Raw genomic sequence first — 15,663 nt, forward strand, 5'->3', positions numbered from 1 at the left:
AAGATAAACAGAATTGGTAAACCTCACTAAGGAGAAAAGAGAGGACCCAAATAAACAAAATAAGAAATGAAAGAGAAATAGCAACTGATACCACAGAGATACAAAAAATCATAAGAGAATGCTATGAACAGGTATATACCAACAAATTGGACAGCCTAGTCTTCTAGACAAAAAATGGACAAATTTCTAGAAACATACAATCTGGCAAGACTGAATCAGGAAGAAATAGACAATCTGAACAGACTTATCACTGGTGGTGAAATTGAATTTGTAACTGAAAAAAGAAAAAACTTACAGCAAACAAAAGTCCAGAACAGGACAGCTTCAAAAGTGGATTCTACCAAACATATAAAGAACTATTCCAAAAACTGAAAAGGAGGTAACATTTCCAAATTAATTCTATGAGGCCACCATTACCTTGTTACCAAACCAAAGATACTATAAAAAAAGAAAGTTATAGGCCAGTATCTCTGATTAACATATATGCAAAAATCCTCAACAAAAAATATTAGCAAATTGAATCTAATAATATATAAAAAGGATCATACATCATGATCAAATGGGATTTATTCCAGGATGCAAGGATGGCTCAATATTCACAAATCACTCAATATGACACACCATATTAACAAAAGGAAAGATAAAAATCACAAGATCAGCTCAATAGATGCAAAAAAGGCATTTAAGAAAATATAACATCTATTCATGATAAAAACTTGAATCAAAGTTGGTAGAGAGGGAACATATCTCAACATAAAAAGGCCATTTATGGCAGCCCCATAGCTAACATTATACTCAACAGTGAAAAGCTGAAAGTTTTTGTATAAAATCAGGAACAACACAAGAATGCCCACTCTCACCACTTCTGCTTCACATAGTGTTGCAAGTCCTAGCCACAACAATCAGACACAAAGAAGAAACATAAAGCATCCAAATTAGAAGGGAAGAAGTAGAGCTGTCACTATTTGCAGGTGACATGATCCAATATAGAAAACCCTAAAATCTCCACCCCAAAATTATTAGAACTAATAAATTAATTCAGTAAAGTTGCAATATGGGAGAAAGTATACAGAAATCTGTTGCATTTCTATATGCTAATAATAAAGTATCAGGAAGAGACAGCAAGTAAACAATCCCATTTAAAATCTATATACACAATGGAATATTACTTAGACCAAAAAAGAATGGAATTCTGCCATTTGCAACATGGATGGACCTAGAGAGTATTATGCTTAGTGTGAAATAAGTCAGATGGAGAAAGACAACCAATCTCTGTTATCACTTATATGTGAAAATCTAAAAAATAAAACAAATGAATATATTTATATATATATATATATAACAAAACAGAAACAGACTTACAGATACAGAGAACAAACTAGTAGTTACGAGTGTCAGGAGTGAAGGGGGTGGGGCAAATAGGGGTATAGGAGTAAAAGATACCAACTATAATGTATAAAACAGTAAGCAATAAGGATGTATTTTACAGCACAGGGAAATATAGTCATTATTTTTAATAAATTTAAATGGAGTATAATCTATAAAAATATTGACTATCTGTATTGCACATCTGAAACTAATATAGTGTGGACTATACTTCAATATTTATAAATAGAATATGTCTGTATATGTTTGTATTTACATTAGCAGTGAACGAATACACAAATGACCAATAAGAGCAAGACTTCCAAATATGTTTGTAATTTTTTGATTTTTAAATATGAATATATTACCTATACAAAATATAAAATTAGTATTTTAAGAAAATTTAATGCCATGAATGAAGAGCAACAACAAAGCTATGAAAAACAACTATTTATTTAATCATCTGTTAGTTTATTCCCAAATTATGAAAGATAAACCAAAGGTTCACCTGATTTGCATGATAGCTGAGGCCTCCCCTTGCTACAAAGAAGGGATAGGCAGTTTCAGTGAGGTCAGAAAATGTGTAGAGTCAGAGAGTCATTGGAGTGAGAATATTAGAGCAAAAGAACTGAAAGGAGGCTCCTAAATGAAATAACAAAGCCCTAATACACAGTAAGTACTCAAAAAATGTAGGCTTAAATTTTCACCGAGTGAGAGGTAGTGACTAGGAGAGCATTAGTTAACAGCAACAAGAAGCAGTAATGGGTGTTTGTAAATTGACCTAAGTTAGTTGTAAAGGTAGTTTTTAAGTTCTCTTTGATAGACAACAAGTGATGAGTGTTAATAAAAGCAAGTTTCAGACTATAATCTAGCACAACTAAACATTTATTAGCAAAGCACGCACAAAACAATTGGTGCAGCTAGTTCACTAAGCTGAATAAGTTCCAACTCTGTCTTTTTAGGTGCTCTGACTATACCTTATATGAAAGGTCCATTCAGACTTACACAGTCACATTCCAAAGGCAAAATTATGTGCCTTCTGGCATTGGGCAATCAGAAACGTTACTGTATTAATAGCTGGATCCAAAACTAATTAGAGGTCAAACCCCAATGCCATCCATAAGGGTAAGGGGTATAGACTTTCCTAGATTCTTATTCTCTGTTCATGCAAGGTAGGGAGCGATTAAAATATGTTTAGGAAAGTCCACATGTCTTGAATACCTTTAATTTCAACAAAGAAAGCCCATCTTTAACATTTATCAGGTTATGCAACTGGCCATTAGTTTAACCAATAAAAAACTGTTTTGGACATTGAGTATGCTAATTAGAAAAACAATTAAAATCTAAAGCTTGGTAATATCTGCCTTGAGAGTATTGGTCCTTTATGATTAGAATATCCAGCAAACCATCCCATAACTATGCATTTTTCACTAGTATATTATGCAGTCACCCTTTCACTCTAGAGCTCAAGTTTGAACTAATGGTACATATTAATATTACTGGTTTTACTTTAAGGTAAATAACAAATTAATAGTGGAAAAATCTGATGACACATGGGTTTCTTAAGGAGAAAGGAGGAAAGACAGTTTGGCAGTGTCACTGGAGAGCTAGAAAGTCACCTGCTCTACCTCCTTGAGTTGTTTGTAGTATGCTGCAGGAGAAGCAGTAGGCTTTAAAAAGCAACTATGTTTCAAATTGAACAAGAAGCTGTGTACCAAAGTATACATTGGAAGTTTTGGGAAACTGGGTACGTACAGAAGGGAGGGTTAGATTAGAGGTAGCGCAGAATGGTATGTTCATGAGTGTCCATGTAATTTATGACCTTCAGCAAGTTACTTAGCTTCTCTATGCCTCAGTTGCAAAAGGAGATTCAAATAAGTTCTGCCTCATAGGCCTTAGTGAGAATTAAATTAGTTAATACTATAAGTATTATAATACTATACGTGTTTTAAAATAATATCTTTTGAGTAAGTGTTTAATAAATGTTAACAGGTATTTTCATGTCTTCCCCTTTTCTTCATGAGAATGTTTATAAACTGTCAGAAATTTATGAGACTGTGCGATCAGATATAATGGAGTTTGCATGCCAGACCGAAAAGCCTGGACATTTTTCAGTTTTGTTTTGCCAGATAAATATTCTTAAATTGGTGATGAGAATTTTGAGGTAACTGTTTCTCACTGGGGAATTGGATGTTTAAATTTAAAATCTTTACACTATTCTAAAAAATATTTTTTGGAAATGTTATTTTATCACTGACCAATTAAATTATATATAAAGAGATTGTTGAAGACAAAGTGATTCTGAACTACTTGATCTTTATTGTTCTCTTAGTTTTTCAAAAACCAGTTCCTCCATTAGAAGAGGCCCTCAAACAAATTCAGGAATCCGACTTAAAACCAGAAGTAAACCTTCCCTCTTCCCACAGACCAATAATAAACTGGAGGTAAGTAACTTATGTTTATCATTATATAGTTATTAATATTTGGTAATTAAATAGCTCTCTAGTTACTGAGCTTTTAGGCCTTTTCATGATTTACTCTTCACCTCTGTTTAAAAATTTACCATTTTATTTTCACACTGTATTGAAGTAGAGTGGAATATAAATTGCTTCAAGAGTAAGTAAAAATGTTAATTTATTGTCTTTTTATTACAACGCTGCCCTTGCTGACTAATTTTCTATGGAAACTATCATCAAAACCACTTAAAAATGTTGATACTGGTTATTCGTCTTTACTGAGAGGAAACAACTGTATTGACTTGTAGTGAGACAAAGTTAGATAAAAGGAGCAACTTCATGGTAGAAATGGGTTTTTTCTCACTGAAAATCTTTCCTGGATATCTTTAAAAAGCTACAGTAACTCCTGGTTCCTCTCTAGGTTAGTTTAAATGAATCATCTTGAAGCAATAGGATGAAGCAGCCAACCACAGAGTATCTTCTAACATCCTATATTTTTAATTTATTTATTATAAATGTTTCTTGAACCTACTGTGTGTATATTAGATCAGGCATTGTAAAGGAATATGGAGAAGTGTAATATTCTAAAATATGATCCCTAGAGTATAATCTAGGAGAGAGGTGAAATAATGCTTCAAAAAGTATGGAATAGTATCAAATGAGTAATGATAATAGTACTTAATTTTTTATATAAAGATATCTACAATTCATACATAAATTATGCTAATATTTTACCTGTGTGGAATGTTATTTACTAAAGTACCTCCATTTTTAGAATACCTACGGCAGATAGTTCCCTTGGTCAGAGTTAAGAACAATTAAATTCATTCTCTCAGTCTTTATTATAGTTCAAGAAAGACTTCATGGTATGGAAGACTCTTCAGAAAAGCTTTGAAAAAAATAGGAGTTAATCATGAAACAAGTGGGTAGATGATATTCCAGATAGAGAGATGAGCATGTTGAAAGGCCAAGAGTAACAGGAGTGACTCATTCTAGGAGTAAGAGTATAACTGAATAATAAAAATAGCTTCACTAGATGTGAGATTGGAGAGGAAAATGCACCTGCATGCTAAAGAATATAAAGTTTATCCTGAGAGCTGGAGAGGGGTCAATGAAAGATTTTAAGCAGATGGGTGATAAGATAAACTTTTCTTTTTTAACATATCATTCCAATCTATTGTGAACAAGTGTGGATAATAGATTGAAAGCAGACAGAACAGGAGGTTATTTCAATGTATGTAATTGAAATTACATGAATTTAGAGCTCAAGAGAAACATCTAGGCTTACGATATTTGAAGCCAAAACAATGGATGAGCTCAGTCATGGAGATTGTGACAACAGGACTAGGATAGAACACTAAAGAATAGCAACATTTAAGGAAGTGAGAAATGGAGAAACCTACAGAATGGTTGATATAGGACTATATACAGAGAGAAGGTGGAACTAAAGAATACAGAGTTTCGTGGGGACAAAAAAGCAGTGTAATAGAGATCGAATGTCTTCTGAGGAATCAGCAACATAAAAAGTTGTATCATTCAGGACACTGGCAGAAAACATGTGACATTTAAAAGGAGTGACTAAAAAGTGGTTAGTAAAGTAGCCAAAAAGGGATGGCAAAGCACCCTAGAACTGACAAGAAAGTCAATATTACCACCACAGATCTGAACTGAAAAGAGCTGTGGCTATACAGGAGGGCTGCTATACAGGAGGGCTACTAGACAGGACCTGCGGTCATAGGTGGAGGAACACTGCCACTGCTAAACCAAGCCCAGCAGAGAGGAAGCCAGAGGAATAATTAGCAAAAACCTCTCTCTTCTGGTACTCTCTCATCTCTTGCTAGTGCCTTTCATTGCTCAAACTCTGCCATAAATCAAAAGGCAAGGGATCATTCAGTCTCTGCCAAGCAGAGACAAGTGGAAAAGTGTGAAAAGTGAATCTGGATGGGCAAAGAGAGAATATCCAGCTTAGAGGCAATGTGTCCACTGTATTTCACAACAGAAAAGGTCACAATGACAACTTTTGTCAGAGCAGTTTCAGTGGAGGGATAGGGACAGAGAAGAGATTACAATGAGTTGGAGAGAAATGGAGAGCAAGAACATAAAGATATCAAGAATAGCTTGGCTGTGAAAGGAAAAGAGTGATAGAACAGTAACCATAGGAGATATCTGGCCAAGATACGACTTTTTCCCATGAGACAGAAGAAATATTAATCATGTTCAAATATGGATGTCAAAATGTCTAGAATTTCAGTCTAGAAAGGTAGAGGAGAATCAAAATGTGAAATGTCTTAAGTACCTATCGTGTGCTAGATGCTGATTAGCAAGGGTTATACATATGAATGAGATATAATCCTCAGCCCAAAAAGTGTGTGCAGGTACATTATAATACTGTGTACTGGTAGTTACATATTAAGACCCAAGTAATACCACGTAACTAGGGGTGGTTACAGAAATACTAGCAAAGTGATAAAGAAGTATAAAATTTAAAGTTGAAGAGAAAACATAAAGGATGAGTATGAATTATCTACTAAAGAAGCATAGGTTGATTTTAGGCATGTGTAAAGTATAGACACCTAAGGAAATGAACTTGTTCAAAGTAGCAGGACTATAGCTGTGTTGCTGGTAGGACAGGATATTATCTAGAAATGTAACTTGAGATCAGATGTGAAATGCTTATATGTCTAACTAGGAAGTTTTAGCTTTATCCTGTAATTAGTAGAGAACCAATGGAGGTTTTTGAGCAGGGAGTGATATAATCCTCTTTATTATTATTGAAAGATAATTGGTATGAATGTTGGAAAATAAAAAGGGTGGAGAGAAATTGTAAGCAAGGAGACCAGAGAAAATTAATGGGATAATCCAAGGGATGGATCACTACTATCTAAACTAGAATAGTACTATTTTGTATAGTGAGAAAAGGATAGATCTGATAAAGAATAAAAAATATTTTGAGTAGTTAGGAGGAAAGAATGAGAGAGAAGAAAGAATGAAAATGCCTTTCCACAGCAGAGAAGTGACAAATAAGAGTTTAAGAATGTTAATCAAATAGCAGTATAAAAATAGGAATATGGAAGGAGGGAAATCAAGATGGCAGAGTAAGAGGACATGACCTCACCTCTCCCACCAATCAATTCAAAAATACATCCACGTGTGGAAAACTTGTCATGGAAAACTAACTAGAAACTGGCAGAAGGATTCCCATACAACCAAGGCTGTAAGAAAGATATACACATGATTGGGTAGGATGGGAAGAAAGGGGTAGGGAACTGTGCCCTTCGGAGGAGACTAAGGGGAAAAGGGAGATCACGTGGGCAGACACCCTGTGGAGTGAGCTAGTCAAGTCACAGACTAGGCATCCCAATCCTGGGGTCCTACCCATGGGAGACAAGCATCTGTGGCTGCTTGGGGAACTGCTGGGACAGGCAGAAAGGCTGGAGAAGCCAAGACTCCACCCATGAGGAGTGTGAGGGTGCTAGCTAGCCACCAGACAGGGCAGAGAGAGGGCTGCCCTAGCAGCTGCTGCCTTACCGTGCTCCACAATCTGAACCAAGTGAATGTCTGGCCCCACTCACTGCAAGCCACAACTTGGCACTGGATCTAGGGTAGTCAGGACCAGGAAGAATACCCAATCTGGGGACACAAAGTCAATCCAGATGCCCGGGGTTTGGTCCAGGTAGAGTGTTGTCCATTGTTGGTACTTACTCAAACAGAACCCCAGAAGTAGCCCAGACTTCTGATGGCAGTGCAGCTGCTTGAACTCCCGTAACCAACATGCCACACTCCCTAGTCCCAGGTGAGTGAATGTTCCAGCCCCACCACTCCACACCACAGCCTAGCACTAGATCTGGGGCAACCAACACAGGGGAAAAGACATGACCTTGGGCTGCATCTGAGCAGAGCCACAGATGCCTATGTAGGCAGCACATTAGACCTCTGTAAGCACATAAGCCTCACTTGCTTCAGCACTCCCCTCCATTGGGGCAAAAGCCTTAGTGTGGGGAGAAGGAAAAATACATACTTAAAGGGAGCAGAACCAGCGCAAGCCCAACCCTCAGGGCTTCTGCTCCAGCAACTTAGGAGCAGACCTTATCCCTGACAGGGCAGTGAGCAGAAAGGAAGTATTGCCTCACACCCTGTGCAGTTCCTCCATCACCAGCTGTACCTCCTACCAAGGTGATAGCAGTCAGCATACTCTGAGAAAAGACATAATTGGCATCCACATCAAATCCAGCCCTCCAACAAAAGACACTGGGTACATGCAGTCTACAGAGGGACAGTCCTACATAAGAACACCCCTTCAAGACCGCAGTAAGTAACTGCTTCACCTTAATTCATAGATTCAGAGAAAATTAAGTAAAATGAAAATGCAGGGGAACTACTCTCAACTGAAAGAGCAAGAGAAAACTACTGAGAAAGTAAATAATTAAACGGACATAATCGGTCTACCAGACAATGGATTCAAAACGTTGGTCAAAAAATGCTAACTGGATTAGGAAAGAAAATTTATCTAAGCACAGATCATTTTAACAAGGAACTAGAAAATATAATCAAAATAGATAATTCGATATCTGAGACACAAAGCACTCTAGAAGCAATGAATAACAGACTAAATGACACAGAACACATAAGTGATCTGGAAAATAGAATAATGGAAATCACCCAATCAGAACAGCAGACAGAAAGAAAAATGTGAAAAATGAAATTACAACAAAAATACAAGATCTACAGGATAACATAAAATGTGCCATCATTCACATTATAGGGGTTCCCAAAGCAGGAGAGAGAAGGGAATTGAAAAGAACAGAGAAGGAGATTGAAAATGTATTTGAAGAAGTTATGGCTGAAAACTTCCCAAACCTAAAGAAGGAAACAGATATCCAGGTACAGGAATCAGAGAAGGTCCCAAATACAATGAACCCAAACAGACCCACAACAGGATATATCATAATTTAAGTGGCAAAATTAAAGGTAATAAATTCTAAAGGCAGCAAGAGGAAAACAAAGTGTCACATACAAGGGAATCCCCATAAGGCCATCAGCTGATTTCTCTGCAGAAACTTTGCAGGCCAGAAGGGTGTGGCATGATGTGTTCAAAGTGCTGGAAATGAAGAACCTGCAACCTAAGATACCCTACCCAGCAAGGTTATCATTTAAAATAGAAGGTGAGATAAAGAACTTCTCAGACAAGCAAAAACTAAAAGAATTCAGCAATGCACAGGAACTACTCTCAACTTAAAGAGCAAGAGAAAACTACTGAAAAAGTAAATAATTAAACAGAGATAATCAGTCTACCAGACAATGGATTCAAAACGTTGGTCAAAAAATGCTAACTGAATTAGGAAAGAAAATTTATCTACCCTAAAAGAAATGTTGAAGGGTCTTCTCAAAATGGAAAACAAGTAAGAATCTATAGGAAAAGGGAAATCCCAATAGGAAAGACAAATACACAGTAGTGATTGAAGATCACTTATGTAAACCAATACATAAGAAGTCGTAAAAGCAACTATATCTACAGTAAACAGTTAAGGGAGATACATAAAGATGTAAAAATTACATAAAAAAAACAAAATGTAGGGGAAGAGAGCAAAAAATGTAGATCTTTTAGAGTGTGTCTGAACTTAAATGACTGTGAGTTTAAAGCTAGTAGATATAATTGTGGGTTAACATATATGAACCCCATGGTAACCACAAATCAAAAACCTACAACAGATACACAACAACAAAAAAAGAAAGGAACACAAGCATACTACAAAAAGAAAGTCATCAAACTACAACAGGAGAAACAAAAAGAATAAATGAACAGAGAAAAACTATAAAAACAACTGGAAAACAAGTAATAAAATGTCAGTAAGTACATACCTATCAGTAATTATTTTAAGTATCAATGGACTAAATTCTTTGATCAAAAGACATAGGGTAGCGGATTTGATTTAAAAAAAAAAAGACACTTCAATATGCTGCTGCAAGAGACTCACTTCAAGGCAAAAGACACACAGACTGAAAATGAAGGAATAGAAAGAGATATTTCATGCAAGAGGAAATGACAAGAAAGCAGGGGTAGCAATACTCATAAAGACAGAATAGACTTTAAAACAAACTCATAAAGACAGAATAGACTTTAAAACAATAAAGACAGAATAGACTTTAAAACAAAGGGCATAGTGAAAGACAAAGAAAAGCATTATATAATGGTAAAGGGATCAATACAAGAAGAGGATATACACTCTTTAACATATACACACCCAGTACAGGAGCATCTAAACATATAAAGCAAATGCTACCAGACATAAATGGAGAAATTGACAATAATATAGTAATTGTAGGAGATTTTAACACTCCACTGACATCAGTAGACAGATCATCCAGTAAGCAAATCAATAGGGCAACAGTGGTCCTAAAAGACACAATAAGACTAGTTGTACTTAATTGATGTCTGCAGAACATTCCATCCAAAAATAGCAGAATATGCATTCTTTTCAAGAGCACATGGAATGCTCTCCAAGATAGATCACATACTAGGCCACAAAACAAGCCTCAACAAATGTAAGAGAATAGAAATTATAGCAGGCATTTTTTTCCAACTTCAGTGGTAAGAAATAAGAAATCAACTACAGAAAGAAAAACAGAAGAGAACAGACACATGGAAACTAAACAACATGCCACTAAAAAATACCAATGGGCCAAATGATGAAGTCAAGGAGGAAATCAAAATACTTTGAAACAAATGAAAATGGAAACACAACTTTCCAAAATCTATGGGATACAGCAAAAGCAGTTCTAAGAAGGAAGTTCATAGCAATACAAGCCTTCCTCAAGAAATTAGAAAAATCTCAAACAACCTAACCTATCACTAAAAGAATTAGAAAAAGAACAAAGCAAGCCCAAAGTAAGCAGAAGAAGAAAATAGTGATATCACATGTGGAATCTGAAAAATAATGCAAATAAATCTATATACAAAACAGAAACTGACCCACAAACATAGAAAACAAACATGATTATCAAAGGGGAAAGGGAGTTGGGGGATAAATTAGGAGTATGGGATTAACAATACAAACTACTATACATAAAATAGATAATCAATAAGGATTTACTGTATAGCACAGGGAACTATATTCAGTATCTTGTAATAATCTACAAGAGAAATAATCTGATATCTCTCTTTATATATATATATATATATATATATATATATATATATATATATATATATATATATATATATTTATATATATATATACTATATATATCTGAATCACTTTATACCTGAAACTAACAGAATATTATAAATCAAACTATACTTTAATTTTTTAAAAAAGAAAGCATTTCCTAGGAGAGAAAAAAAAGGAAAACCAATAAATGAAGCCAAGAGCTGTGTTTTTGAAAAGATAAAATTGACAAACTTTCAGCCAGGCTTGCCAGGAAGAAAAGAAAGAGGACCCAAATAAAAAAAAGAAGAATGAGGAGAAATAACAATTAATATCAGAGATCAAAAAATCATAAAAGAATACTGTAAATAGTTATATGCCAACAAATTGGACAACCTAGAAGAAATGGATGAATTTCTAGAAACATACAGCCTGCCAAGACTGAGTCAAGAAGAAACAGACAATTTCAACAGACCAATCACTAGAACTAAAATTGAATTTACAATAAAAGAAACTCCCAGCAAACAAAAGTCCAGGACCCAACAGCTTCACAGGGGAATTATACCAAACATATAAAGAAAAACTAATACCTGTCCTAATCAAACTGTTCCAAAAGTTTGAAGAGGACAGAACACTCCCCGATTCGTTCTATGAGGCCACACTAACCTGATACCAAAACCAGACAAAGATGCTACAAAAAGATAAAATTACTGGCCAATATTTTTGATGAATATAGATGCAAAAATCTTCAACAAAATAGTAACAAACTAAATGCAACAATATGTGAAAAGGACATAAACCATGATGAAGTTAGATTTATTCCAAGGCCACAAGGTCTTTGAACATACACAGATAAATCAATGGATACACCATGTGAACAAAAGGAAGGAGAAAAGTCACATGACCATCTCAATAGAAACAGAAAAAACATTTAACAAAATTCAGCATCTATTCATGATAAAAACTCTCATCAAAGTGTGGATAGAAAGAATATATCTCAATATAATAAAGGCCATTTACAACAGACCCACACCAACATTATACTCAATTGTGAAAAGCTGAAAGTTATCCTTTAAAATCAGGAACTGGATATGAATCCTCACTTTCACTGCTTCTGTTTAACAAAGTATTGGAAATCCTAGCCACAGCAATCAGACAAAAAGTAATAAAAGGTATCTAAATTTGATGGGAAGAGGTAAAACTGTCACTATTTGCAGATGACATGATACTATATAGAGAGAACTTAAAGCCTCCACCCCAAAACTGTTAGAACTAATAAATGAATTCAGCAATGTTTTAAGATACAAGATTAATACACAAAAATCTGTTGTCTTTCTGTACACTAATAATGAAATACCAGAAAGAGAAAGTAAATGATCTAATTTAAAATCACATCAAAAAAAAAAAAATACCTAAGAATAAATTTAACCAAGGAGGTGAAAGACATACACTCTGAAAACTATAAAACACTGATGAAGGAAATTGAAGATGATTCAAAGAAATGGCAAGATACGCCATGCTCTTAGATTGGAGGGATTAATATTATTAAAATGGCCATACTACCTAAAGCAATCTACAGACTTAATGCAACCCCTATCAAAATATCCAAGACATTTTTCACAGAATTAGAACAAATAATCTTAAAATTTATATGAAACCACAAAAGATCCAAATTGCCAAAGCAGTCCTGAGGAAAAAGAACAAAGCTGGAGGTATAACCCTCCCAGACTTCAGACTATACTACAAAACTACAGTAATCAAAACAGCATGATATTGGCACAAGAACAGACACATAGATCAGTGGAACAGAACAGAGAGCCCAGAAATAAACCCACACACTTATGGTCAGTTAACCTATGACAGAAGAGACAAGAATATACTATGGAGAAAGTCTCTTCAATAAGTGGTGCCGGGAAAACTGGACAGCTACATGTAAGGGAATGAAACTAGAACATTCTCTAATATTATATACAAAAATAAACTCAAAATGGATTAAAGACCTAAATGTAAGACTGGAAACTGTAAAACTTCCGGAAAAGAACACAGGTAGAACACTCTTTGACATAAATCACAGCAATTTTTTTTGGATCTGTCTCCTAAAGCAAAGGAAATAAAAGCAAAATAAAACAAATGGGATCTAATTAAACTTAAAACCTTTCGCACAGAAAAAGAAACCATAAACAAAACCAGAAGACAATCTATTGAACGGGAGAAAATATTTGCAAATGATATGACCAATAAGGGGTTAATATCCAAAGTATATAAACAGCTTATACAACTCAACAGAAAAAAGAAAAATCAAAAAACAGGCATAAGACCTGAATAGACATTTTTCCAAAGAAGGCGTACAAATAAATGGCCAACAGGCATACAAAAAGATACTCAACATGACTAATTATCAGAGAACTGCAAATCAGAGCTACAATGAGGTATCACCTCTCACTGATCAGAATGGCCATCATTAAAAAGTCCACAAATGATAAATGCTAGAGAGTGTATGGAGAAAAGGGAACCCTCATACGCTGTTGGTGGAAATGTAGTTTGGTGCAGCCATTATGGAAAACAGTATGGAGATTCCTCATAAAATTAAAAATAGAACTACCATATGATCTAGCAATTCCACTTCTGGGTATATATCTGAAAGAAATGAAAACACTATTTCAAAAAGACATATGCACCCCAATGTTCATAGCATCGTTATTTACAGTTGCCAAGATAGAGAAGCAATACCAGTTCCCATCAACAGATGATTGGATTAAGATGGTGTGTGATACGTACATGCATGATGGAATATTACTCAGCCATAAAAAAGAATGAAATTTGGTCATTTGCAGCAATGTGAGTGAATCTGGAGTATATAATTCTTAGTGAAAAAAGTCAGACAGAGAAAGACAAATACTGTATGATATCACTTACAGTAGAATCTAAAAAATAATACATAGGAATGCACAAGCAAAACAGAAAGACACACAGATATAAGAAATAAACTTGTGGTTACCAAAGATGAGAGGGAAGAGGAGAGGGACAAATTAGGGGTGTGGGATTAACAGATAGGAACTACGATGTATAAAGTGCATAAGCAACAAAGACATACTGTATAGCACAGGAAACTACCCATTATCTTGTAATAACCTATAGTGGAGTATAATCTGCAAAATTCAGGTGCTGTACAACTGAATTTAACACAATATTGTAAATCAACTATACTTCCATTTTAAATTAATTTTAAAAATTAAAGTATTGTGATAGGTTTCATAGCAAATAAAATGTCCCTTGAGTTTAAAAAAAAAAAAAAAAAAGAATTGAAGTATGGAGGTAATAGGGTAGGAAAATCAAAAGGTATCCAGCCATGAGTTTAAGAGGACTTACGTTAAGAGGGTGGTAGTGAAGTAGAAAAGAAAGATAGAAGGAAAAGATATTTCATGGAAAGAATAGGTTATGAGTTTGGTGTATGGTGGAATAAAGAAAATGAGAACAAAAAAAATCACAAGGAGCTGAAATTTTGTGTCATGATAATTGAGGGAATTTGGTGACTTTGAAAATAAAAAAGAGCATAATGAAAGGGTACGAGTTTGGCAAGATATTATTAAATTTCATTCGAGCCTTCTGAGTTTAGGGAGGAAATATTCAAGTAGAAGTGTATAAAAGCAATTTGACCTAAGATGAAATGAAAGGTCAAAGACATATAGACATAAATTTTAAAGTCATGATTCTATATGTTGTTGCTCAGTGTTTATATGTACTTATGTTTCCCAACCAGATTGTAATATTGTAGAGAGCAAGGGCTGAATCTTACACAGGCAGTGTTCCCCATAGTGCTTAGCTCAGTGGTATGTATGTTGGAGGTATTCAGTAAGTACTTTGAATGGAGAAACATTTCCGGCATAAATGAAAACTTCTCAGAGGGTATAAACTTGACCCAAAACTTAATCGATGAGAAATATATTTATTAGAAAGAAGCATTGAAAGGGAACTCTAGAAAGAGGGAATAAGTAGTATATGAAAAGGAATGAAGGTAAAGGACATGTTGTATTAAGGGAACTGAAAATAGGCAGTTCATTTTGACTAGTGTGTACAGTGAGAGGGTGTGAGCATATAGGTTGCTTGGAAAGGAAGCCATGGGTTAAAGCATGAAGAGCCTTGTTAAGGAGTTTGTCCTAAAAACAGTTGCTGAAAGATTTGCAGCGAGCATAAAACATTTATATTTTGGGAATATTGCCAAAATGAGAAAGAGTAGGGTGAGACTGGACGTGGGAAAATCAGATAAAATGGTACTTTAGTTATGGAAACAACGACTTTTTAAGACCTATTTAGGAAGTAGAATCAACATGATTTGGTAACTGTTTAAGAACTGGAGGGTGATTGGGAGAAATCAAAGGTGACTGGAGATTGAGTTTGGTCAGTTAACGGATAGTTGAAACCATCTATCAAAATAAAGACTATGAGGACAAAGAGGTTTAAGAGAGGGAGTAACTGGAAGGATGATGATAAGTTGTGAATTTGAGACACTTAAGGGGTATTCTGGAGCCCGTTTCTCATTAGCAAGATATATGAGCCATGAATATAGATATGATAGTTGCCAGTGAATTGATGAAGTTAAAGCCATGGTTCAGTACCCCCCAGTGGCGGTCTTGGGTCCAGCTAAACAATCAGACTCCCATGACTACAAGAGACCATGTTTGGCTTCAAAGACATAA

The 15,663-nt window shown here is 35.0% G+C and overlaps 1 protein-coding gene across 6 annotated transcripts in view; it reads left to right on the forward strand.

The window, feature by feature from the left end:
* The window catches only part of CEP126 (centrosomal protein 126), a 62,238-nt gene that overhangs the window by 21,113 nt on the left and 25,462 nt on the right, over window positions 1-15,663 (forward strand). For all 6 annotated transcript variants that reach the window (XM_010973317.3, XM_074372937.1, XM_074372935.1 and 3 more), the window contains one exon: window positions 3,698-3,809. In XM_010973317.3, coding sequence (XP_010971619.2) covers window positions 3,698-3,809 — 112 coding nt within the window. Of the gene's footprint in view, window positions 1-3,697; window positions 3,810-15,663 lie in introns of those variants that run through there.

This window comes from Camelus bactrianus, chromosome 10 (genome assembly GCF_048773025.1).
Source record: "Camelus bactrianus isolate YW-2024 breed Bactrian camel chromosome 10, ASM4877302v1, whole genome shotgun sequence".
NCBI lineage: Eukaryota > Metazoa > Chordata > Mammalia > Artiodactyla > Camelidae > Camelus > Camelus bactrianus.